Source organism: Papaver somniferum, chromosome 8, assembly GCF_003573695.1.
Source record: "Papaver somniferum cultivar HN1 chromosome 8, ASM357369v1, whole genome shotgun sequence".
Taxonomy (NCBI): Eukaryota; Viridiplantae; Streptophyta; class Magnoliopsida; order Ranunculales; family Papaveraceae; genus Papaver; species Papaver somniferum.
In genome coordinates this window covers 70,846,087-70,872,463 of record NC_039365.1, presented here as the reverse complement: position 1 = coordinate 70,872,463, position 26,377 = coordinate 70,846,087, and the positions used below count along the sequence as shown (strand labels likewise).

General features: G+C 37.2%; 1 protein-coding gene across 1 annotated transcript; it reads left to right on the top strand.

Annotated features, from left to right (window-relative positions):
* The first annotated feature begins 11,237 nt into the window (after window positions 1-11,237).
* Window positions 11,238-25,998, top strand: LOC113305656. Its single transcript, XM_026554674.1, has 4 exons — window positions 11,238-11,672; window positions 11,766-12,363; window positions 12,427-12,814; window positions 25,440-25,998. The coding sequence occupies exons 1-4, from the start codon at window positions 11,238-11,240 to the stop codon at window positions 25,996-25,998; spliced, it is 1,980 nt and encodes a 659-aa protein (XP_026410459.1).
* Window positions 25,999-26,377: the final 379 nt, after the last annotated feature.

The window sequence follows — 26,377 nt, the reverse complement described above, 5'->3', positions numbered from 1 at the left end:
CAGAGTAATTTTACTATTTTCAAACCTTTTTTGGACTAGCGAGTACATAAATTCTCCCGCTGGACTAGCCATTAACCCGGGTCAGGTTTAATGGACTAAACAACAAAGTTCTCAGAGAAATTTTTTGTTTGGTCCACAAAATCCGATCCGGGTTAACCCGTAGTCCAGCGGGAAATATCATTTATTGGGAGGTCAAACAAAGTTTTAAACAGACAAAATTACTTCATTGTTTATCATTATACACGTGTGAAATCTAGCCGACGTCCCCCCACGTCCTCTACAAATCGAACCCAGAAAAACTGAAATAGCAAACCGATCAAAAATCAAAACAAGAAAATCATCTACAAAAGAAAAGAAAAGAAAACGTAACAAATTAAGCAAATCTGATTACCGAAAAATTCATCAACAGAAAGGGAATCAAGATCATCAAAGAAATCTGAAAGAAAGAAAAATCATCATCTGAATCGAAAATCAAACTAGAAAATCATACTAATCAATAATCATCAACAACAATAGATCAAAAATTGCGTTATAGATCCAGTGATGAAGAAGAATAAGAAGAAGATGATGATGATGAAGATTTATGTTTGTTACCCAAAACTATATATATGGCATATGATCCCACGATACATATTGGCATGTACCGAAGGAAAATATGTAATGAAGAAAATAGAGAAGATGATCCCACAATACATATTGATCCGACAAATACATATTGATATGGACTGAAGGAAAATACATACCGAAGAAAATAGAGTAGATGATACCCACGATACATATTGATCCAAGAAATACATATTGATATGTATTAAGGAAAATATGTACTAAAGAAAAGTTATATGATCCCACAGTACATATTGGTATGTACTAAAGGAGAATATGTATTGGAGGAAAGATGTTTAATCCCACAGTATATAATGATATGTACTGAAGGAAAAATTGTATGATCCCATAATACATGTTGGTATATATTGAAGAAAAATAGGTATTAAAGGAAAAAATGTATTGATTCAAGAACACATATTCACATGTACTAAGGAAAATATGTAATGGAGGAAAAAATTTATGATCCCACAACACATATTGATATGTATCAAAGAAAAATATGTACTGATAGAAAATACATATTGATTAAATGTACATAACATATCAGTATGTACTAGGTACAAAACTAGTTTACGCTTTTGTACGTATAAGAAATATTTTGTGTATAATCCAGCAATACATAATAATATGTAATGTAGGATCACACAAAGTTTCCAAAAAAGACAAAAATAGTGATTTTAAGGAAACAAAAGAAACCAAATCAAATCGTTGGATCATAGATTTTTTTTGATGAATCTCAAAATAAAAACGTGATTTTAATAGAATCTACACTAATACTCAAACAAAAACCTAAAATTGACTTAGCCTTCGTGGATTTTGGAGTTGTTTCTAAAGTTCCAGCAGAAAATAAAAAATTGATTCTTGAATCTTCTTCTTTTCTTTCGTCACTTCCAAAATATTTTTCTTCATCTTCCCCTTTTTCTACCCCTTGTTCTTCATCGTTGACCTAGAAGCAAAAAATTGAAATCGAATACTTGAGTCATGGAGCAGTAGCAGAGAAAAAAAAGTAGATCTGAAGTTGAATTCGATCAAAAATTTCAGAAGCTAATTAACATACAAAATCGCCTCGATGGTCAATCAAGGTAAATAGGGTCCTCCAGAGGGACCTCCTCAACATCACCTGTAGGAAAAGGCTCTAAAAAGGGCTTCAATCGCTGACCGTTAACCTTCAAAGAACTACTACCATCTGGTGTCTCAATCTCAACAGCGCCATGAGAAAAAACAGTACGGACCACAAAAGGACCGGTCCATCGAGAGCGCAACTTCCCGGGGAATAGATGCAACCGAGTGTCATATAGAAGAACTTTTTGACCTGGAGAAAATGACTTTCATAAAATATTCCTATCATGCACAAGTTTCATTTTGTTCTTATACTCCTTAGCACTATCGTATGCATCTCTACGAATTTCGTCCAACTCATTGAGCTGGAGCTTTCTTTGAGCTCCTGCCTTGTCAAGTGAAAAGTTTAAGTTCTTAATAGCCCAATAGGCTCGATGCTCTAACTCAACAGGCAGGTGACATGCCTTGCCAAACACTAAACGATAAGGTGACATTCCAATGGGTGTCTTAAACGCAGTACGGTAAGCCCATAAGGCATCAGTAATCCTCGACGACCAGTCTTTCCTATCTGGATTAACTGTTTTCTCTAGAATACGTTTAATTTCCATATTGGAAACCTCTACCTGACCACTAGTCTGAGGGTGATATGGGGTTGCTACTTTATGGGTAATACCGTATTGTTTCATTAAAAGAGCAAACGGTTTATTACAAAAGTGTGAACCTCCATCACTAATTATAGCCCGCGGCGTATCAAAACGTGTAAGTATATTCTCTTTCAAAAACTGGACTACGACCCTATGGTCATTCGTTTTACAAGGAACCGCCTCAACCCACTTAGACACGTAGTCTACAGCGACAAGCATGTAAAGATAGCCAAATGAAATAAGAAATGGACCCATAAAATCAATGCCCCACACATCAAAGACCTCAATCACTAAAATAGGGTTCAAAGGCATCATATTTCTACAGGAAATGGTTCCTAACTTCTGGAAACGCTCACAAGAAACACAATGATTATGGGAATCTTTAAACAACGAAGGCCAGTAAAATCCACACTGCAAAATCTTAGCAGCAGTCTTCTTAGCACTAAAATGACCCTCACATGCATGTTCATGACAAAAGGAGATAATACTAGACTGGTCACTCTCAGATACACACCTCCTAATAATCTGGTCCGGACAATACTTAAACAGATAAGGATCGTCCCAAAAGAAATGCTTAACCTCGGCTAAAAACCTAGAACGGTCTTTCTTACCCCAATGTTGAGGCATTCGACCAGTAGCAAGATAATTCACTATATTTGCATACCAAGGTGATTGAGAAACAGAGAACAATTGTTCATCAGGAAAACTATCCCTTACAGGGAGGGAATTATTAGGGGAACTAACAACTAGCCTAGACAAGTGGTCTGCTACTACATTCTCTGCACCCTTTTTGTCTCTAATGTCTGGACAAAATTCTTGTAACAAAAGGATCCATCTAATCAATCTAGTTTGGTATCCTTCTTAGACAAAAGGTATTTCAAAGCAGCATGATCAGTATAGATTACGATCTTAGAACCTAATAAATAGGATCTAAACTTATCCAAGGCAAACACGATGGCTAGAAATTCCTTCTCGGTAGTTGTATAGTTCATCTGGGCATCATTCAGAGTTTTGCTAGCATAGTAAATCACATGGAGTAATTTGTTTTCTCGCTGACCTAGCACAACGCCTATAGCATAATCTGAAGCATCACACATAATTTCAAAGGGTAGGTTCCAGTTAGGTGCCTGGACTGTCGGGGCAGTAGTGAGTAAAGTTTTAAGATTATCAAAATCCTTTAAGCAAGCATCATCAAAGACAAACTTAACATCTTTTGCAAGCAAATTGCAAACAGGTCTAGAAATCAAGCTAAAATCCTTAATGAATCGATGGTAAAAACCTGCATGCCCTAAGAATGACCTAATATCTTTTACGGTTTTTGGGACCTGTAGAGTCTTAATAAGGTCAATTTTGGCTTTGTCTACCTCTATACCCTTTGAAGAAACGATGTTCCCTAAGACAATTCCTGATTCATCCATGAAATGACATTTTTTCCAATTAAGCACTAAATTCTTTTCCTTACACCTTGTCAACACTAATGTCAAATGATGCAAGCACTCATCAAAAGATGAACCAAATACTGAAAAATCATCCATAAAGACCTCTAAAAACCGTTCTACCATATCAGAAAATATGCTCATCATACAACGCTGAAAAGTCGCAGGGGCATTACATAACCCGAAAGGCATGCGTCTATACGCAAAGGTACCAAAGGGACAGGTAAAAGTGGTTTTCTCTTGGTCTTCTGGGGCAATAACGATCTGATTATAACCGGAGTAGCCATCTAAGAAGCAATAGTGACTATGTCCAGCTAATCGCTCTAGCATTTGGTCGATAAAAGGAAGAGGAAAGTGATCCTTCCTTGTGACCTTGTTCAATTTCCTATAGTCAATACACACACGCCATCCCGTGGTCACTCGGGTTGGGATTAATTCATTATTATCATTCTGGACTACACTGATACCTGATTTCTTGGGGACAACCTGAACAGGGCTGACCCACTTACTGTCTGAAATTGGGTAAATAATACCTGCATCTAACAACTTAAGCACCTCTTTTCGAACTACCACTTTCATGTTAGGGTTCAGTCGACGTTGCATCTCTCTAGAAGGTTTGGAGTCTTCCTCTAAATGAATCTGATGCATACACACAGTAGGACTTATACCCTTAATGTCTGCTATAGTCCACCCTAAAGCTTCCTTATTGTCTTGAAGTACTTTTACTAGCCTACTTTCCCGATCACTATCCAAATCGGAAGCTACAATCACAGGTAAATTCTCAGATGGGCCTAAAAACACATACTGTAGAGTATCGGGTAGTGGTTTAAGGTCCAACTTTGGGGGCTCTTCTAAAGAAGGAATTAGGGTAGTCTCAGAAACTGGTAGCGGTTCGAACCTATCTTCCCATCTATCAGTGTCTAATACAGGGGTAGAATCTAATAGAGCATTCCCTTGTTCAATAGTGCTATTGTCATCAAAATCTAAACCAAAATGGGATACACAACTTTCTAATGGGTCTTCAAATAAAATGTTTGGTAATGACTTCTGAACTAAGGCTTCTATCATGTTCACCTCTTCAACACATGTGTCATCTAGCTGATAAGGTAGCTTACTGACATTAAAAATGTTCATCTCTATAGTCGTATTACCAAAAGATTAATTCATCACACCATTTCGACAGTTAATGATCGCTTCGACGTAGCTAAAAACGGGCGACCTAAAATCACAGGTATCTGGTTCTATGGGCCAGGGACAGGTTGAGTATCTAGGACCACAAAATCCACTGGATAGATAAACTTTTCGACCTCAATAAGGACATCCTCAATAACACCTCGAGGAATTTTAACAGACCTATCAGCTAACTGCAGTGTTATCTGAGTAGGCTTCATTTCACCAAGTCCTAGCTGTAAGTACACATGGTACGGAAGTAGGTTCACACTGGCTCCTAAGTCAAGTAAAGATTTTTCTACCCGGTGTTTACCTATTGTACAAGCAATGGTAGGGGAACCTGGGTCTTTGTACTTTGGAGTTGTAGTGTTTTGAATAATTGAACTTACGTGACTAGCTAAAAAGGCTTTCTTATGGACGCTAAGTTTTCGCTTTCGCGTACACATATCCTTAAGGAACTTGGCATAAGCAGGAATTTTCCTAATTGCATCTAATAAAGGAAGGTTTATGGTAACTTGCTTAAAAACCTCCAATATGTCATTAAATTCGATTCCTTCTTTGTTGGTACTAATAGTTGAGGAAATGGGGCTCTAGGCACAGAATCAGACCTCTCAGGAATTGAGTTGGCATCATCAGAAATTTTATTAGTTTCCTTAGCTAGTGGTCCTGAGGGGTGAACCACAGTATGTTCACTATCGGGCATGGTTACCTGATTGTCTACTATTCTACCACTCCTAAGGGTTCTAATAGCATTCAATTGATTCGATGGTTTTATACCTACTTCATGAACTCCTCTAGGATTGGGATTAGTCTGACTAGGGAACCTACCATTATCTCTCTCACTTAAGGTCTTAGCTATTTGTCCCACTTGAAGTTCTAACTTAGCAAGGCTCTGAACATTAGTTTGAAAATTCTGCTTGGTTTCCTGTTGAAAACTAACATGGCTCTGTGCTAATATTTCCTGAGTTTTTGCTAACATCTTAATAGATTCCTCTAAGCTAGTCGTTTTATTTTCTGGGCTTGATGTATTCCTAGTGTAGCCAAAACCTGGGGGAGCATTAGAATTATTAGACTGACCCTGACTCTGGCCCTTAGACCATGAAAAGTTCGGATGGTTTCTCCAACCAGGATTATAGGTTTATGAATATGGGTCAAACTTCTGACGATTATCAAACCTAGTGTTATTATATAGAGCATTGGATTGCTCTTCATTATTCTGGCCTTCCCAAAAAGGCTCCACTCTACCACTAGTGTTGCCCACTTCTAAAGCTTCTAACCTTTTCGCTATAGCAGCAATTTTGGCATCTGATTCATAGCCTCCTTCTACCCTATTAACGTTTCCTCTGCCGAGAAGAATTGTTTTCTGGGGTCCCCTACTACTTTCCCATTGTTGGGTCTTTTCGGCGACTTCATGCAAATATGTCATCGCGTCATCAACTGTTTGGTTCTCAAATCCACCAGTACACATAGACTCTACTGTGGTTGTGGTGGGATAATCTAAACCCTCATAAAGGATCTGAACTAACCTAACCTTCTCTAAACCATTATGAGGACATTGGGCTAATAAATCATTGAACCTTTCCAAATACCTATACAAAGTTTCTCCCTCCTGTTGAGAAAACGTGCAGATTTGCGTCCTAATATACGATGTTTTGTTCAAAAAGGCAGATGTAAGTTGTTCATACATTTCGATTGACCCGGAATAACCAGGTCTTCCCGCCAAATTCAGTTCAAATGGGGAAGAACATGGATGCCCCATAACCAGAGTAGGGATGTGATTAGCGGCTGACTGGAAATGGGATGCCCCTTAGTAATTAGGTTACCCCTTATACAAAGTGAGAGTCCGAATAGCAAATGTCCTCCTACGAACGCAAAAACCACTTTTCGAGCCAATTTCGCCGCAAAATCTTATTTCTCCAAAAACACCTGCAAAGACAGAAAATGCCTAAATAAGTACAGAAATGGGTACCAATATATGAAATTGAGATCAAAATAGACACATAAACGCGTCTATCAGGCTTCGCCGGGAGCAAGTGGATTTCAGGCAGCTTTTTACCAGCAATGTTGGTCTATGGTTGGTGCTGAGGTAACTACAATGGTTCGACATTTTTTTACTACTAAATTCATGCTTCGAGATATTAATCAAACATTTCAAGTTCTTATACCTAAAACATTACATCCTCAAACACCAAATGAATACAAACCTATTAGTTTGTGTAATATTACTTATAAGATTATTTCGAAAATCATTTCCAACAGATTGAAAAATCATTACTTGTTAATCTCATATCACCAACTCAATGTGCTTGTGTACCTGGTAGACACATTCAAAATAATATTATCATTGCACATGATCCCATCCACACAATGAAGAAAAAAAGAAAAGGAACATCTTCTTATATTGGCCTCAAGTTGGATATGTCTAAAGCTTTTGTTAGACTCGAGTAGTCATTTCTTTTTGATATTCTTTTGCAGCTTGGTTTTCATAAGGATTGGATTCAGCTAGTCAAACAATGTGTTACTACAACAAGCATCTCTCTTCTCATCAATGGCAAGCCATCAACTTGTTTCACTTCTTCACGAGGAATTCGACAAGGTGATCCATTATCACCTTATCTCTTCCTGATCATTATGGAGGCTTTATCAAGAATCATTTAATCACAAATACTACAGGGTAACTTAAAAGGTGTTAAAGATGCGAAAAACAGCCCTGAGGTGAGTCATCTCTTTTTTTCGACGATTGTTTATTATTTCTTGAAGCTTCTCCAACTCATCTACGGAACCTCCAACACATTCTTGATCAGTTTAGTAAGTCTTCAGGGTAAGTAATGAATCTAAAAAAATCAAATATTTTCTTCAGTAAAAATGTTTCACCTTATCTCAAGAATCATTTTATTAATATCCTTCATATAAAAATTATGGGCCTTGGTGAAAAATATTTAGGCATACCCTTATTGCTGCACCGTTCAAGGAAAAAGAACTGCCAGCCTATCTTGGAGCATATGTCTGCGAAACTGCAAGCATGGAGTAGCAAAATAATCAACCAAGATGGTAAGACAACTCAACTGAACTTAGTTCTCAGTATAATGAGTATGTATTATATGCAAGTCCTGAAATTACTAGATACAGTTATATATCAAATGGATCAAATTCAGCGGAATTACTGGTGGAACGTTTCTTTGAACAATCAGAATAGACACTTTATTTCTTGGTCCAAATGAACCTGCCTGAAATATTAGGGGGATTAGGTCTGAAACATCTACATCATTACAAATCTGCCATGTTAGCAAAGTTAGCATCGAATATCATTCATAACCCAAATGATTTTTATGTACAATCGTTAAAGTCAAAATATATTCCTTATCATGATATCAAACATGAACCTCGTCCTGATAACAAAAACTCTAGTTGGATTTGGCAAAGCATTATGCATGGTACTCATATTGTTTAGCAGTTCAGTAAGTGGCAAGTGGGTGATGGCTCAACCATTAATATATGGAAACACAATTGGATCCCAAGTGAAACATTATCTTTATTTTATTGGAATGATCTTAACAATAATGATATTGAATGGGCATCTCAACTTATCATTTCAGATATGGCTGAATGGAATGTTCCACTTCTTCGGCAGCTATTCACTCCTTTTCAGGTGCACTCTATATTAATTATCCCCTTAAATCTGCAATCACATAATAAGTTAGTATGGCCTCTAACTTCAACGGGTATATCTCAAATGCTTCAACTTATCGCCATTTCTGCAATATTTAGTCTCCAATAACACCTCTTTCCTTAACCACCAGTTTTTGGTTGAAATTCTGGAAGCTAAAAATTCCATTCAAGTTGCAGATTTTTTATGTGGAAAGTCATACGTAATGCACTACCTATTAAGGCTAATTTACATCATACAACTGATACTAATGATATTTGTCTCCTTTGTAATACTCATCAGGCAGAAGATACAAATCATTTGTTTTTTACTTGCCTTTTTGTTGTTGCAATATGGAGAGCTTGTTTACCGCAACATCTTCATCGTTTTCAACAATTTGACACACTTCAAGACTGGATTACTTCTTAGACAACAAATGTTGTTATCAACTTTAGTTCAAAGAACCCTTCTTTACATGGAATGATCGCAACTATACGGTATATTTGGAAATACATGTGTAAAGTTCACTATCAACATGAAATAGTGAATCCTAACTCTGCTATGCATCTACTGTTGCATTATTTGGCTAATATCATTCATATTTCTCATACATCACATAATAGTCAGTCTGTAGGGGATGAACATCATTGGACACCACCACTACCACCACCAAGCACTTTAAAAATTAATATAGATGCTTCTTTTCGCAAACCTTTTCATTTGACTGGAATTGCAATGCTAACTAGAAATTGTATAGGATCATATATTGCAGGAAAATAAGTTCTTAAAAGCGTAAATAATGTTCATCAAGCTGAAATTTGAGCTTTACTAGAAGCCATGCATTGAGCAGAGCAACAAAACTGGAGGAAAGTGATATTTGAGTCTGACTGTAAAAATGTGGTGTTATCTGTCAATGAAGGACTGTTTCCTTCTTGGCAATATTCTCCCTTGTTGCATAAGTGTGTTCAACTTTGGAAAATTCATAGTAACTGGTTGTCATGGTCATGTGGTGATGATAACCTTTGTTTGGGTGTATTTATCTTTATTATTAGAGTAACTAGCCATTCATTAGAAGTAATTATGTTTTACGTTTGGTAAGTCCGATAGTTTGTAATGTGGGGATTATAACCACGTGTACGGCTGTAACGCGTTAGGGTTTGCTGTTAGGTCATCGTCTGCTTTATTATCATGTACCTGCATTCAAAGCTTAACATGAAAGTAGAAAAAGGAAAGGCAGTACAGTGGTACTGAGTTACTTAATACTACCTGTTATAGTTTCATCATCTCTATTATTATCTCAGATATCAAGAACTATAACAATTGATATCATCCAGAGATCCTTCTCTCCTCTACAACATGACAGGCCCAACTATCAAAGATGTAGATTCCACCACCCGTGAACTTTCTCAACTCATCAAGAACCTCACAGATCTACACACACGTAAAGCTAAAGAACGTATTGCTGCTGCTTTGCGCCAACATACTTTTCTTGCTTCCTTGGTTAAGATTTCTGAAGCAAATCAAGCAAAGTTTGACTCTCTTATTACACTTTTTTCTAGATCTCAGACAGAACAATAAGGTTCTAACACACCGCCTTCTTTCGATAGTCACACCCACAAAACTCACACTAGAAATCTCAATACCTTTTCTAAAGCTCCAAAAATTGATTTTCCAAGATTTAGTGGTGAAAATCCTCGCAGTAGGGTTCGAAAGTGTGAAAGATACTTTCAGATTCACTATATTCTTGAAGAACAAAAGACAGAATTTGCTTCTTTGCACTTAGATGGTAAAGCAGATTCCTGGTTTCTCGATTTTCTTACTGGTAAATCATCTATCTGTTGGTCTCTTTTTGTTGAAGCTATATGTAATCGTTTTTAATATCTAGCAAATGATAATTATGTTGGTTGTTTTAACAAGCTCTTTAAAGTTACATCTGTTGAAGATTACTTGGAGCATTTTGAACAATTAAAGGATTTAATGCTTACCAAAAACCTTCATCTAACTGAGGAATACTTTGTATTGAGTTTTATTAGTGGGTTTAAAGAGGTTTTGAAAAGCTCTGTGCATATGCACAAACCTACAACCCTTTATCAATCTTTTTATCTGTCTAGATTACAAGAGATAACCCTCTCCTCTCAAACCCAAACCTCAAAAACCAATCCACTTAAAGAAACACCAACTACTTCCACTTACACTAAATTTGTTCCACCAATAATACCTACTATTCCTTCCAACATAGGTGTTTCTACATCTACACCCACTCCTCAGTCTTCTAACCCACCACCCAAATCTCCATATATACCACCCATCAGAAGATTAACTTATGAGCAGATGAGTATAAGAAGATCTCAAGGACTTTGTTTCAACTGTGATGAAAAATACCAACCTGGTCATAGGTGTAAGTCTCAACAATTGTTCATGATGGCAACTGAGAATGAAGCGGATGAGTTGGACCAAACACCTAAACATGAAATTCTAGAAGACAACTTAGTGGAAACTGATATGGAGATTTCACTCCATGCTCTCACTGGAAATGTTAATACTAAAACAATTCGCATTCCATACTTCATTAAAAAGAGAGCTATCAATATATTGGTGGATACATGAAGTACTCATAGCTTCATTGATTCCCCTCTTGCTTCTCAATTGGGTTGTGATGTCTAGCCCACATCTCACATGTTAGTAACTGTAGCTAATGGTGCCAAAACTACCAGTACGGGGATTTGCCAACAATTTCAGTGGACAATACGACACCAACCATTCTATGTTGACTTCAGATTACTTCCACTTGGAGGCTGTGATTTGGTTTTAGGAGAAGATTGGCTGAGAATATTAGGTGATATAACCTTCAATTTAGCAAAACTCTCCATTTCCTTCTTGCATAATGGCCAGGAGCTTACCCTACAAGGTACAACCACCAAACCATCTTTAATGATGATAAACAGTAATTCCATGAAGAATTTCATCAGAAAAAACACTCCTGCCTTAGTGGGTCAGTTTTTTTTAATTCACTTGTCACCTACTCCACCTGAAGTACCCACCCTTGTAAAAGACCTCCTCAATAGATTTGTTGATGTCTTTGAGGAGCCAACACAACTACCACCACAAACAGTTTTGGACCATAAAATTACCCCCAAACCTGATTCACAACCAATCAATCTCAGGCCCTACAAATGTCCATACATTCACAAATCAGTGGTGTAGGCTTTTGTCCAAGAAATTCTCAAGAATGGAATCATTCAAGATAGTCATAGTCCTTTTGCTTCTCCAATATTACTTGTGAAGAAGAAAGATAACACTTGGCGCTTTTGTGTTGACTACAGTAAGCTCAATGCCATTACTATAAAGGATAAGTTTCATATTCCTGTCATTGATGAGCTTTTAGATGAACTTCATGGGTCTAAGGTATTCACTAAATTAGACTTGAGAGATGGCTACCATAAAATTAGAGTACATCATTCTGATATTCATAAGACAACTTTTAGAACTCATCAAGGTCATTATGAGTTCCAGGTAATGTCATTTGGTCTTACCAATGCCCCTGTAACCTTTCAGGCACTTATAAACTCTATTTTTGGTCCATACTTAAGAAAGTTTGTCCTTGTGTTTTTTGATTATATTCTGGTTTACATCCCCAATCTCACAACACATGAGCATCATCTCTCAGTTGTTCTTTCATTGCTCAGAGAATACCAGCTTTATGTCAAGTACTCCAAATGTTGTTTTTCCCAGTCTTCTCTTGAATACTTAGGACACATCATCACAGCTGAGGGGGTAGCTGCTGATCTAGAGAAGATTGCTTGTATGCAGTCTTAGCCTATTCCAACCACTCTTAAAAAACTAAGGGGTTTCTTGGGACTCACAGGGTACTACATAAGTTTTATTAAGGGGTATGACACTATCAATAAACCACTCACTGATTTACTCAAGAAAAATGCTTTCATATGGTCACCTTTAGCTGAGGAATCTTTTTTTACACTCAAGACTGCAATGTGTACTACTCCAGTACTTGCTCTCCCTGATTTTTCAAAACGATTTGTGGTTGAAACTGATGCTTGTTCTAGAGGCATTGGAGAAGTTTTAATGCAAGGGGGGAGGGTCATTGCTTACTATAGCAAACCACTGGGACCCAAAGCATTGGGATTGTCTACTTATGAGAAGGAGCTCCTAGTTGTATTCAATGCAGTTACTAAATGGAAACATTACCTCACTGGCCATCACTTCATCATCGACACTGATCAGCGGAGCATAAAGTACTTAATATTACAAAAGATGACTACCTTACTACAAAAAAGGTGGCTCATTAAGCTCTTGCGATTTGATTATACCATTAATTACTGTTAGATCACTGCTCGGTCGAACTCGCATGCGTTGATATCTCAAGCATGTTTGTCAATGTTAGTGATCAAAACTATAAGTCTTGATTTCTAGCCTATTTATAGATGTCTCGGACTAGGACATAGTTTGTGTAGCTAAGCTTAGACTTCACGGCGCTTATCACTTGAAGACGAAGAACTACTAAGGAGAGCTTGTGGAACTTCATCGACAAAAGGTATGTGGAGACTTAAACTCATCTATCACTTGGAAAGTCTATTTCTACTCTATCTCTTATATTGAGACATAAGTCATATTATGATATAGTTTTATCTATACACATTTGAGATTTCGAGCTGAGTATATCTCGCTTACATATTTCTCGAAATATGTGTTGGTAAGCTTTCGCTTAGACCAAGTTCATCTTATATCATGATAAAAATGTCGAGTAACATCTTACATGGTTTGTGTGATACAATAATTTGGTGTAAGACTTGGAATGTTTCGATAATGATTATTTCAATACCTTGAAAATTGCTTTGATGCTAATAGTGTGTGAAAACGGCTATTGTCATTATAGAAGAATGTTTCAATGATTGAAATAAAGAGTTTAGAATCATGTAACCATCTTTGGATATAAGCATAGTGTGTTCACACATTGATGTATAAGTCCAAAACCGGGAGCCTAAAATATGCATACTCGTGTGTATACAAAAAGGTTGTAGGAGACTGGGTAAGTATGCGTACCCGTACGCATACTGGCGGAAGTTCATGTCCGTGAATTTCTGATGAGTTTTAAAACCAAACTCATCCGGTTACCTGAAGTATCCGTACCCGTACGCATACTGGAGAAAAGTTCACGTCCGTGAATTTTTGCTGAGTTTGAAAACTAAAACAAACTCAAATTCGGTTACTTAAGTACGCATACCCGCACGCATACTTAAGTAAGTTACTTTCTAAAATCGGTTGTACATGAACCTAAAACATTTATCAATAAGGGATGCAATATTTACAAACCGTGGCTATAATGTTCATGTATTGATTCGAGTGAATCAAACCGATTTTGCTTCAATTGTGTTCTTGTATAAGTCCATGAACATATAACAATTGAACAACTCTTTAACTAGTTTCATTTGAGTCATTTGTACTAGTTATGGTTAAGACGAATAAGGTTGATATGAGAGTAATCATATGGCTAACCTCGGTTAACTATTTTTGAACCAACATGGTGTACATGTTTAGGTACGGTTACATAAACCTAAATGAGGGTACATTTTATTTGTGTGTAACAAGCTAAGTTCGATCTAACGGTTGAAAGATATTATCTTGGTTGAATCAGGTTTTTCATCTAACGGTTAATATTGAATGCTTTGTTAAAAAGGTAACTTGGATTGCAAACCCTGATTTGAAAACTATATAAAAGAGAACTCTAGCAACTGGGAAACCTAATCCCCACACCTTATGTGTGCTACTAGTTGCATAGAGTCGATTCTCCTTTAACCTTAGGTTTCTTCTCGAGACCCTGTAGGTTAACGACTTAAAGACTTCATTGGGATTGCGAAGCCAGACCCAACTATTCTCTTTGTAGTTGCGTGATCTGATCTTGCTGTTTCTATCGTGATTGAGTGCAATTGTAAAATTGGCTTGAGATTTATATCTCTGATAGGTGTTTTGGGGTAAAAACTGATTCTGCTATTTTTGGTAAATTTGGATGTGTTGATGAGAAACGAATTCAAACCCTAAACAAATGTACTGCACGAGAGTATTTTTGAGTTTGAGAGATCAATCTGTAAGACTCTGGCCTAAACCAAGAAATTGTCGTTCCAGATTCAATTCGATTACAAGGTGGAGGAGAATGGTTGATCTTAGGAGGAAGTGAAGAAGGTGTTTGAGATCAGAATGTTGAATTATGAAGGTATGGCTGTTTTATGACTTGTGTCAGAAAATGGTTTCTGGCTACTTGTGTTGATAACACTTGTCTTGTCTGTCCTAGTCGAAATAGGTTGAAATCCTATTTATACAAGTCATGTACGAGCACACCCTGAACTCGTAGGAAGGGGAGGTGATTGGGCAATGGAGAAGTGGAGTTGTGTAAAAAGTGGTGATCACCACGCCTCCACTATGAGGGGAAACTGGTCACGCCTTCACCCACTATCTCATTGTTGTTAACCGTCCGTTCTTCCCTGACACGTTATCGTAATGGGCGCGTTGCACGCCGCACGCTGTAAACCGCCAGACCAATACCCCAGTGAGCATCCCCCAATTCGTGACATGTTTGATGTCTCGAGTAAGTGGGTCGAGTCGTGAGACTCGTCGCTGAAAGCACACAGTGCTTTTAGGTCAAATAATAAATTATTTGTGAAACCAATATTTATAAAACATCGCTTATAATCGATGTGTATGAAGCATCGCTTTTAAACAAACAGCTGAAAATAATCGATGTGCTAGACGCATCGTAGTTTTAGAGCTCGATTGATCAGTCACGAATTGAGCGTCTTAAAACAATAGCACGACCGGCTACCTTTGGGTGATCGTTTGAGGTCCTTATGGGCGAGCTATCACTTGGTCGATCGCTCCCTATGGAGGAGTGATGGCCGGTGGTCACAATGCTACCTTGTTGGTTTTCTGAAAATAAATCTACACCATCCAACTAGGATAGCGAAGTTGGATGGACGAGATGATTTGCGGCAGTTGTTCATTTCCATTAATGTAATTTTAGGATTTAGGGGCCGTGCAACCAACCCTATTCTGGCTAAACGATTTGAAGCGTTGCGCGCTAGTTCAAGCAGGCCGATCGACCTTATGCAAAAGCGGGGCGCCGGTGAGCGCGCTGACCTCTTTTGGTCCGTCTGGAATTGAATCTAAGCCACTTACTTTGGCTGGCAAAGATGGACGATCGTGATCGATTTGTGACAGTACCTAAACGCAGCTTAGGGTTTCTAAAGCAGTGTGTTCACCCTACTTTGGGTGAACAATTCTATATGCTCTTGGCTTGCCGTGAGGAAGTCGATCAACCATGGGTGTAGCTGGGTCGCCGGTGAACACGCCAGCGCTTCTTCGATCGTTCAATATGCGATCTAAACCGTCCAACTAGGCCCGCGAAAATGGATGGACACGATTGATTTGCGGCAGTTGTATAACACCGCTTATTCAATTTAGGGTTTTAAAGGTTGCGCGATCACCCTTCTTTGGGCACGTGATTCAACGCGTTTCTGGTTTGTCACGGGCAGGTCGATCGACCAAGAATATAATTGGGTCATTGGTGATCATGCTAGTACCCTTTTGATCTTTCGAGGGAAGATCTAAGCCATCCAACTAGGCTATCTAAGTTGGACGGATGCGATGGGTTTTGAGACCGCTTTTGCTGGTCTTAGCTCGTTTGAGCTGTTTTTAGACAGTGCGATCTTCCATGTTCTGGTGAACGTTCAAGGAGGTAGCGGATGTGCTAAAGGAGTTTCAACCGGCAGGGATGCTAGTAGGCCCGCCAGTGTCTATCATGACGATCGCCTAGTCCCTTTAGGAGTAGGCTAGACCTATTAAATTTTGTGGCCAAATCATGTGGCCGTGATCGTTTCTTAAGACTGATATGGATAGTCTGGATTTCCCTTAAGGAATTTAAACGCATTTGATCGCGCTAACTTTTAATTAAAAGGTGTGTGAACACACTAATCTCTTTGTCAGAGGGTGGCCTACGCGAGTGTTTTCATGCAGATTTCAATATTGACACTTCGAGAGATTCGTGCTACTCTGCTGCGAGTGAACATTAGTCGTCATGTCATGCCAACATTGAAAGTTCAGCTGGGGAACATAGCATAGGAAAATACTAAGTGGGTCATGCATTAGTAAATAATACAATAGATTAAAATTTACAGAATGCCTGGGATTGTTGCTTCATGCACCATTCTAGATAAATTTCAATAGATATGTTGAATTGCCCAATACATATGTAAGTGAAAAGGTTTATGCACTCATCACTTCCAAATGACTTTTGTTCCTTTGCAGGACGATAACGTATTAAAATACAGGGTTTCACAATTTTATCCCTAAACCGAAAACCACCATCAACATTAAGTCCCCTGCTTAGCACGTAATAGCGATGCTATTGCGGGGTAAGCACTAGATGGTAACAGACGAAGAAATTCACAAGAGAAGTTCGACGTACATTACCAGGATAGAGGCTGGCTCGGTTCTTGAGTAAGATACGTTACCTTTCGGCGCACGTCAGTTGTCTTCAGATATATAAGTATCTACTTGACTGTTATCCAGCATTTGGAGCCTTTATACACGGCAAGTAGAGACTCATTTTCTTCCCGGGATCTCGCTGATTTGTGGAATATAAAGAAGACGCTGGAAGGTTTTGGTTTAGAAGAATCTTTAGCTCTGAAATTTTTTACCTATTTGCTAATACCAGGGGCGTCTGTTCCTTTATAGCCCAATCCCCGTGTATCACGATGAATTTTACATGCTCCCAATATCGAGGTTAATTTTTCTGAGATGCTATTTCTAGACAAACTCTCTTTAAGATCGAGTTTTCGTCTTCCAACCTTTTGACCTTTTCGAGCGCAATAACTAGATCATTCTTGGATGATTCACATTGAACTTTGAGACTTCTCGTTCTGAGTCAAATAACAAGTTCATCTCAATGTTCTCCAAGTTATCTAGCTTTGCTTGAAGAGTAATTTCCCGATAACGAACTTCGGCAATTTCTTCTTTAAGATTTCGTATTTCGTTGAGATAATCTCTTGCACCAATAGAATCAAGTTGGTCTTGCAAGTCTTTATTCTGACTACAAAGTCTGTCATATTTAACTTTCTCACTGAAGAGTTTTTGATGACATTCCTTAAGAAGATTATTAGCAACTGGATCTTTATGGAACACTTCTTCGTCAGAATCAGTATCCGAAAGAATTTTTCCAGAAGCTAGTGCAACCTCGCCTGCGTACTCTTGGTGATTATAATCAGGTCTATCATCAAGAGTAGGCAAAGCTGCTGCATATGCCGATTGTCTACAGCTCCATCTAGGACCTACTGAAGACAAGTGCCCGAAACCACGACAGTTATAACATTGTACATCATCATTACGAGATGTTGTAACTTTAGAAAAACTCTTTTTCCTGTCCCTCAAGAGTTTTCTAAATTGTCGTGGAGTAACATCCTTAGTATCTGGAAAACCAGATTTATCCTTAGAGGATTCAGAATTATTTGCAGCTTTAAGAGAAATCACTTCTTTTCTAGATGCGTGTTCATTATCAAAGATCTTTAACTTTCCAACAAGAGTATTTCTGGAGAGTGTAGAAAGATCATTTGCTTCTTCAATGGCATGTTTCTTAGACTCGTATCTTGATGGTAGAGACCTGAGAATTTTGCACACAATAACTTTCTCTGGAATAGTTCTTCCTAATGAATATGAGGAGTTAACTATTTGAGAAAGTCTTTGGTTAAACTCATCAAAGGTTTCATCATCAGACATGCGAAGGTTTTCCCAGTCAGAAGCTAGATTTTGAAGCCTTGCTTCTTTTTCTACGACATTCCCTTCGAATACGGTTTCTAAGATATCCCAAGCATCTTTAGACTTATTACATATAGTAACATGGTGCTGAAGATCTGGCGTAATAGCATGAATGATAGAATTTAATCCATCAGAATTTTGCTTTGCAACAAGAATCTCAAGTTTATCATAATCACCAATATCCTTTGCAACAGTTACACCGTCTACTATAACTAATGGAGGATCATAGCCATTAACAATACGAACCCATGATTGAAAATCTCACGCTTTTATAATAGCACACATAGCAATTTTCCACCATAAATAGTTCGTGCCATCGAAGATTGGTGGTACGTGTATAGAGATAGCACTTCTGTCCATAGAATCAGATTGCTACAAACACAGACTTATGAGGTCTTAGCGTGTTTGCCTGCTCTAATACCAATTGGAAATGCGGGGGTACAACAACCACACCCAACAAATTCGTTTGGCAATCTGAGAGGACTTACTCTAATATACTTTCAAGAAAATCAACTAGACAGTCAGAATCAATCTTGAAACAAGTATATCAAAGAGTTATATCTCTATTTCTCATTCAATCTGCAATCAAAAAAATAGGAATTTGGGAGCCCGATTGAATATAAGAAATAACTTGGGCGGTATCAAAAACCAATATCCAAGTGTCAATCAATTTAATCAACAACCAAGGTTGGATTCCCAATTGATTGAACTTACACACAACCTGTGATATTTCAATTATAAAGATAAACAATATAATGCGGAAAAGAAATAACACAGACACCAGAAATTTTATTAACGAGGAAACTGCAAATGCATAAAAACCCCGGGACCTACTCTAGAATAAACACACACTGATTATAAGCTGTTACACCAATTTCCTATTACCTATTCGGACTAGATGTAATACCTGCTTCAGCACTAATAAAACTCCTAGCACAACACCGATTGTCTTTAGGAATTCTTCTCGTAAATCTTCTAGCAGAACCTAAGGCTCTCTTTAGAAGATACAACAACACGATTGATACGATTCGATCTTTTGTTTGCACAAAACACCGATTTGATTTCCCTTTAGATGTAAATCAAGGTTTTGGAAATCTTGTGTTTATTTTGATAAAAACAATTACTAGGTAAAAGTAATATCAAACAAACTTGTAGATTAAGGATTATTATACTCTTCAATAAAGGAAGAGAAACCTAATGATTATACAACAAGAACAATTAAAATAAATATATAGATATCTTGTTTAAAACTTCTTAAGATTTTTTACGAGATACTTAATCGAAGTTTTCTTTCTAGCTTCCGATTTCGACTAACAAGTTTTAGTATACGATCGGAAACTGAAATCTATAAAAACCTAGGGTTTATGATCAACAACTCTTGAATGGTTTTATATCAGAAGAGAAAACCTTAGAATAGACAAGAAGTGAAAAACCTAGTTTACAAGTTGTATAATCAATCACGAAGATTAAACCCCACTTGGATTTGTGATCCCCAATACAAATACTTTTATCTCACTCTTGTTCACGAAAAACAAAAGACATGGAAAACAACCTTATGAGCTTACACAAATTTTCCAAAGGGGATAAAAAACGTGTAGCACTCACGAAACCTTTATTTACAGCGAAAGATAGCTTGAAAGGTAAGCAAAGCTATTTTCCTTTTTCAAGTCTCTCATAAATTTGGGAGTCTTTCCTAAGTTACAACTCTTGCCAAAATAATTAAATAATTAATTAATTAGCAAATATTGTATTTATGTGAATAAATCACATTTTAACTTAGGCAAGAATTAAGAGTTATCACAAACACTTTAATATGGCAATCAAATATATTTGGATTAATAGCCATCTTTCCTAGATAAGGAAACATCACCAATTTGACTAAAAAAAGACTTCTAGTCACGTAATTGGGCCCAAGTCCGTGAACCGTTACAAGCAATCCATAGACTGTTTCCTACTAACGAGCTGTAACAATTACAACAACACTTATAATTGTTACTTTAATAAATCACTCATAACTTCATCGTTATAACTCGGAATTGAGTGATTCTTGGCTCATTGAATTCGTAAGCTCATTCATTATAACATGAGAACCTTTACATGGATAAAGGTTATTGTCACAAAATTCGTGGCTCAAATAACCTCGAGTATATATACATAAATGTACATTTACCGTCATAAGTATTGTTCCATAGAGTGAGCATTTGTTTGGATAGATTATAAAGGTAGAATTGAACAAGAATCCAAATGATACATTTGTTGATGAAGTCCTTGTTGATGTATTCTTGTAATCTTCAGTCTTCATCCTTAAGAGTAGTTTTTCTTAGACCTAATCTAGTCCGAAACTATCTTTAGTATACTAAATCAAGAATGCATCTTGACAACTAAAATTGACAACTAACTTGACATACCAAAGCTAGTGGGTTCAACCGAGCAATGATCTAACATATTGTATGTCATTTTGCAAATAGTGATGGAAAATAAAATGAATCCTTGTCTATTCCGCAGTATTAGTCGATCTCCGATCCACATTTTTGTGCATATACTGTGTTGCTCCATAAGTTTTCTTATGTTTGAGAATGACCAATTGAATTGATCATTCTCTTGTGGTCAGTTTATTTGTTGCTCCATAAGTTCTCTTATGACGAGCATGTCCAATTGAATTGATCACTTTCTTGTGGTTAATTTAGTTGTGTAATTGCAATTGAATTAATCATGGGTTTTCTTGTGGTTAATTTAGTTGTGCACTTCAATTGGATTAATCATGAACTCTTTTGTGGATAATTCAATTGAATACTTTGGATTCAAATTCATGTTTTCATGTGATTTGGTTATGTCCAAAGAAATCCTTCTTTTCTTGTGAAACTAAGGTCGCCTTTGTTGTTCTTTTGGGAATGACATTTTATGGGGGAGAGTTATTTTTGAAATTTTGCTTAATTGCCAAATCTTTGTGGGGAGTGCGTCTGTGGAATATTATAAGGGTTATCTTGTATCTTTATAAACTCCTTGATGAATGCATTTAGCTTCGGCTTTGATGGCATCTAAATAAGTTGATATGGTATTCTCTTTTGGTCATGAAGTATCTCTATGAAAATTTCATGAGGATCCCACTAGTTTTGGTACCTTTGCCAATTTATATTAAAAAAAAGGGGGGAGAATTAATGTGTACGGTGATACTACAAATACATATGGTTTACGGATCATTATGTAAGGGGGAGTGGTTTTCATGTCGAGATAAAGTATTGACTAAAAGGGAGTGATACATATCACCATAGTATTGTTGTCAAAGTTTGTGATACAATTGAACTTTGATGCTGTGTAATAATATTATGACATTGTAGACAATGATTGAGAGCATTTGTTTTCTCATTGTTATCGCTACGGATCTTCAACAACTATGATGTTGAACTTACAACCTTTAGGATCATGGAGTACTTGGAAGTGACGAAGATTTCGAGTCGCGTTGAAGATGCCAAGGAGATCAAGCATTTGGATGAGAAGCTACAATTTTTATTTATTTTGTAATGCATATGTATTGATAGTTTTGTCGCTAAAACTGACAAAGAGAGAGATTGTCAGAGCACTGCTCGGTCGAACTCACATGCGTTGCTATCTCAAGCATATTTGTCAATGTTAGTCATCATAAATATAAGTCTTGATTTCTATCCTATTTATAGATGTCTCGGACTAGGACATAGTTTGTGTAGTTGAGCTTAGACTTCACGACGTTTATCACTTGAAGACGAAGAACTACTAAGGAGAGTTTGTGGAACTCCATCGACAAAAGGTACATGGAGACTTAAACTCATCTATCACTTGGAAAGTCTATTTCTACTCTATCTCATATATTGAGACATAAGTCGTGTTACGATATAGTTTTATCTATACACATTTGAAATTTCGAGCTGAGTATATCTCGCTTACATATTTCTCGAAATATGTGTTGGTAAGCTTTCACTTCGACCAAGTTCATCTTATATCATGAGAAAATTTCCGAGTAACATCTTACATGGTTTTTGTGATACAATCATTTGGTGTAAAACTTGGAATGTTTCGATAATGATTACTTCAATATCTTGAAAATTTCTTTGATGCTAATAGTGTGTGAAAACGGCTATTGTCATTGTAGAAGAATGTTTCAATGATTGAAATAAAGAGTTTAGAATACTTTAACCATCTTTGGATATAAGCATAGTGTGTTCGCACATTAGTATATAAGTCCAAAACCGGGAACCTAAAGTATGCATACTTGTGTGTATACAAAAAGGTTGTCGGAGACTGGGTAAGTATGCGTACCCGTACGCATACTGGCGGAAGTTCACGTCCGTGAACTTATGCTGAGTTTGAAAACCAAAACCAAACTCATCTGGTTACCTAAAGTACACGTACCCGTACGCATACTGGCGGAAAGTTTACGTCCGTGAATTTCTGCTGAGTTTGGAAAATAAAACAAAATCAAATCCGGTTACTTAAGTAAGCATACCCATACGCATACTTAAGTAGGTTACTTTCTAAAATCGGTTGTACATGAACCTAAAACATTTATCAATAAGGGATGCAATCTTTGCAAACCGTGGCTATAATGCTCATGTATTGATTCGAGTGAATCAAACCGATTTTGCTTCAATTGTGTTCTTGTATAAGTCCATGAGAATATAGCAATTTAACAACTCTTTAACTAGTTTCATTTGAGTTAGTTATGGTTAAGATGAATAAGGTTGATATGAGATTAATCATATGGCTAACCTCGGTTAACTATTTTTGAACCAACATGGTGTACACGTTTGGGTATGGTTACATAACCCTAAATGAGGGTACATTTCATTTGTGTGTAACAAGTTAAGTTCGATCTAACGGTTGAAAGATATTAGCTTAGTTGAATCAGGTTTTTCATCTAACGGTGAATATCGAATGCTTTGTTACCAAGGTAACTTGGATTGCAAACCCTGATTTGAAAACTATATAAAGGAGAACTCTAGCAACTGGGAAACCTAATCCCCACACCTCATGTGTGCTACTAGTTGCATAACTAGAGTCGATTCTCCTTTAACCTTAGGTTTCTTCTCGAGACCCTGTAGGCTAACGACTTGAAGACTTCATTGGGATTTTGAAGCCAGACCCAACTATTCTCTTTTTAGTTGCGTGATCTGATCTTGCTGTTTATATCGTCATTGAGTGCAATTATAAAATTGTCTTGAGATTTATATCTCCGATAAGAAAGATAGATAAGTAATCACAAAAACCTTCGTCTCATCGTTTGTGATTCTAAAATAACTTGTTCCGCTAGTCGATTAAGTTTATTGTGAGGTGATTGATAATACTAGGTTGTTCTTCGGTAATATAAGTCCGGTTTATCAATTGGTTCCTGTTCACCTTGATTTATCAAAAGGCGAAACAAAAACTATTGGGTATTTCTGTGGGAGACATATTTATTCAATCCTATAGACTTTTCTGTGTGACACAGATTTGTTTATCAAGTGTTCGACTTTGGGTCATAGCAACTCTTAGTTGTGGGTGAGATCAGCTAAGGGAATCAAGTGCGTAGTATCCTGCTAGGATCAGAGACGTAAGGAGCGCAACTGTACCTTGAATTAGTGTGAGATTGATTAGGGTTCAACTACAGTCCAGTACGAAGTTAATTGGTAGTAGGCTAGTGTCTGCAGCGGCTTAATGCAGCATGGTGTTCAATCTGGACTAGGTCCAGGGTTTCCTCGTTAATAAAATTCTGGTGTTTGTGTTATTTCTTTTCCACATTATATTTTGTTATATAATTGAAATATCACAGGTTGTGTGTTAAGATCAATCAATTAGAATATCCAACCTTGGGTTGTTGATTTACATTGATTGACACTTGAACATTGGTCTTTGGTACCGTTCAAGTAATTCCTCTTATATTCAATCGGGCTCGCAGATTTCTATTTGTTGATTGCGGATTGAATTAAGAGTTAGAGATATTAAACTATTTGATATACTTTATTCTAGATTGAGTCTGACTGTCTAGTTGATTCTCTATAAAGTGTATTGGAGTAAGTCCTCTCAGATTGCCAAACGAATTGTTGGGTGTGGTTGTTTGACCCCCGCATTTTAAATTACAAGAGAGGACAGGAAAATAAATTGCAGATGCTCTTTCTAGAATTCACGCTCCTCCTTCTACTATCACCTGCAATGCCATAGCAGTATCTGCTCCTACTTGGTCTCAAGACATCATTCAAAGTTATACAAGTGATGAAGTATCTTCTAAACTCATTCCACATTCTTGGTGACTGATTCTGCAGTTCCCCATTTTACTTATATAGAAGAAATTCTTAGATTTAAAGGCAGAATTTATGTGGGCACTACTACAAATCTGAGGCGAAATATTCCACAGTCCATTTCACTCTTTTGCTATTGGAGGGCACTCTGACATAGTGGCATTCGTGCTAGTTACATTAGGGAAAAAACCTATTTTTATTGGAAAGGGTTGAAAAAAGATAATTTATTGATGGTCAGTCAATGTGATACTTGTCAAAGGAACAAAATTGGGCATACTTCTTCTCCTGGCCTCCTCCAACCCCTACCAATGCCTGATCAAGCTTGGAAACACATTACAATGGATTTCATTGAAGGCCTTCCAAAATCAAATAATAAAGATGTCATCATTGTGGTAGTTGACAGATTTACTAAGTACAGTCACTTTATAGGCCTCACTCACCCATTTACAGTAATCACAGTGGCTCAGGAGTTCCTAAATAACATATTCAATTATCTCTGACTGAGACAAAGTCTTTACCAGCAAATTTTGGCAAGAACTCTTCAGAACTTTGGGTACCCACCTCCGCATATGCACTGCTTACCACCCTCAAATAGATGGCCAGTCAGAGAGAGTTAATGCTTGCCTGGAAAGCTATCTCAGATGCATGACAGGTCACAAGCCCAAGAATTGGTTCAATTGAATATCTCTTGATGAATGGTGGTACAATACCAACTACCACACTAGCCTTAAAATGTCACCATTTCAAGCTCTTTATGGGTATGTCCCCCCTCACTTATCTTTTACTACTATAAAAACTACTTCTGTAGCCTCAGTAGAGAATATATACAAAAAATAGATGTTGTTCTTGACATTTTGAAAGACACCTTGCATAAGTCACAAGAACGCATGAAATGGTTTGCTGACAAGAAGCGGACTGACAGATCATTTGAAGTTGGTGATTTAGTATATTTGAAGCTTTATCCATACAGACATTCCTCCATAGCCTTGCGCAAGAATTTCAAGTTGTATGCAAGATATTATGGTCCCTTTCCAATCTTGCAGAGGGTTGGTCAAGTTTCTTACAAACTGGAGGTTCCTTCTAGCTCCAAGATTCACCCAGTTTTTCATGTATCGCAACTGAAAAAGAAGATAGGTGTTGCTGCTAAAACTTCTCCTTCCCTACTATTGGTTGACTCAGTTGGAGAGATTATTCTTAAACCATTAGCCACTTTGGACTCACGCCAAGTTTTTCGTCAGGGCCAGGCAGTTCAACAGCTTCTTATCCAGTGGTCACAGACCACACCAGCTTATGCAACATGGGAGGACCTGACTCGTGTTACGCGCCCATTTTCCAAAATATCATCCTTGAGGACAAGGGTATGCTGAAGGGGGAGTATTTTCATGGTCCCGTGGTGCTGATAACCTCTGTTGGGGTGTATTTATCTTTATTATTAGAGTAACTAGACGTTCATTAGCAGTAATTACGTTTCAGTTAATTCTGCTTTACGTTTGGTAAGTCTGTTAGTTTGTACTGTGGGGATTATAACCACGTGTAGGGATGTAACGCGTTAGGGTTTGCTATTAGGTGATCGTCTACTTTATTATCCTGTACCAAAGCTTAATATGAAAATAGAAAAAGGAAAGGCAGTACAGTGGTATTGAGTTACTTGATACTACCTGTTATAGTTTCATCATCTCTATTGTTATATCAGATATCAAGAGACTATAACACTGGTCTTGTGTGTATATTCCTAGAGTGTGTAAT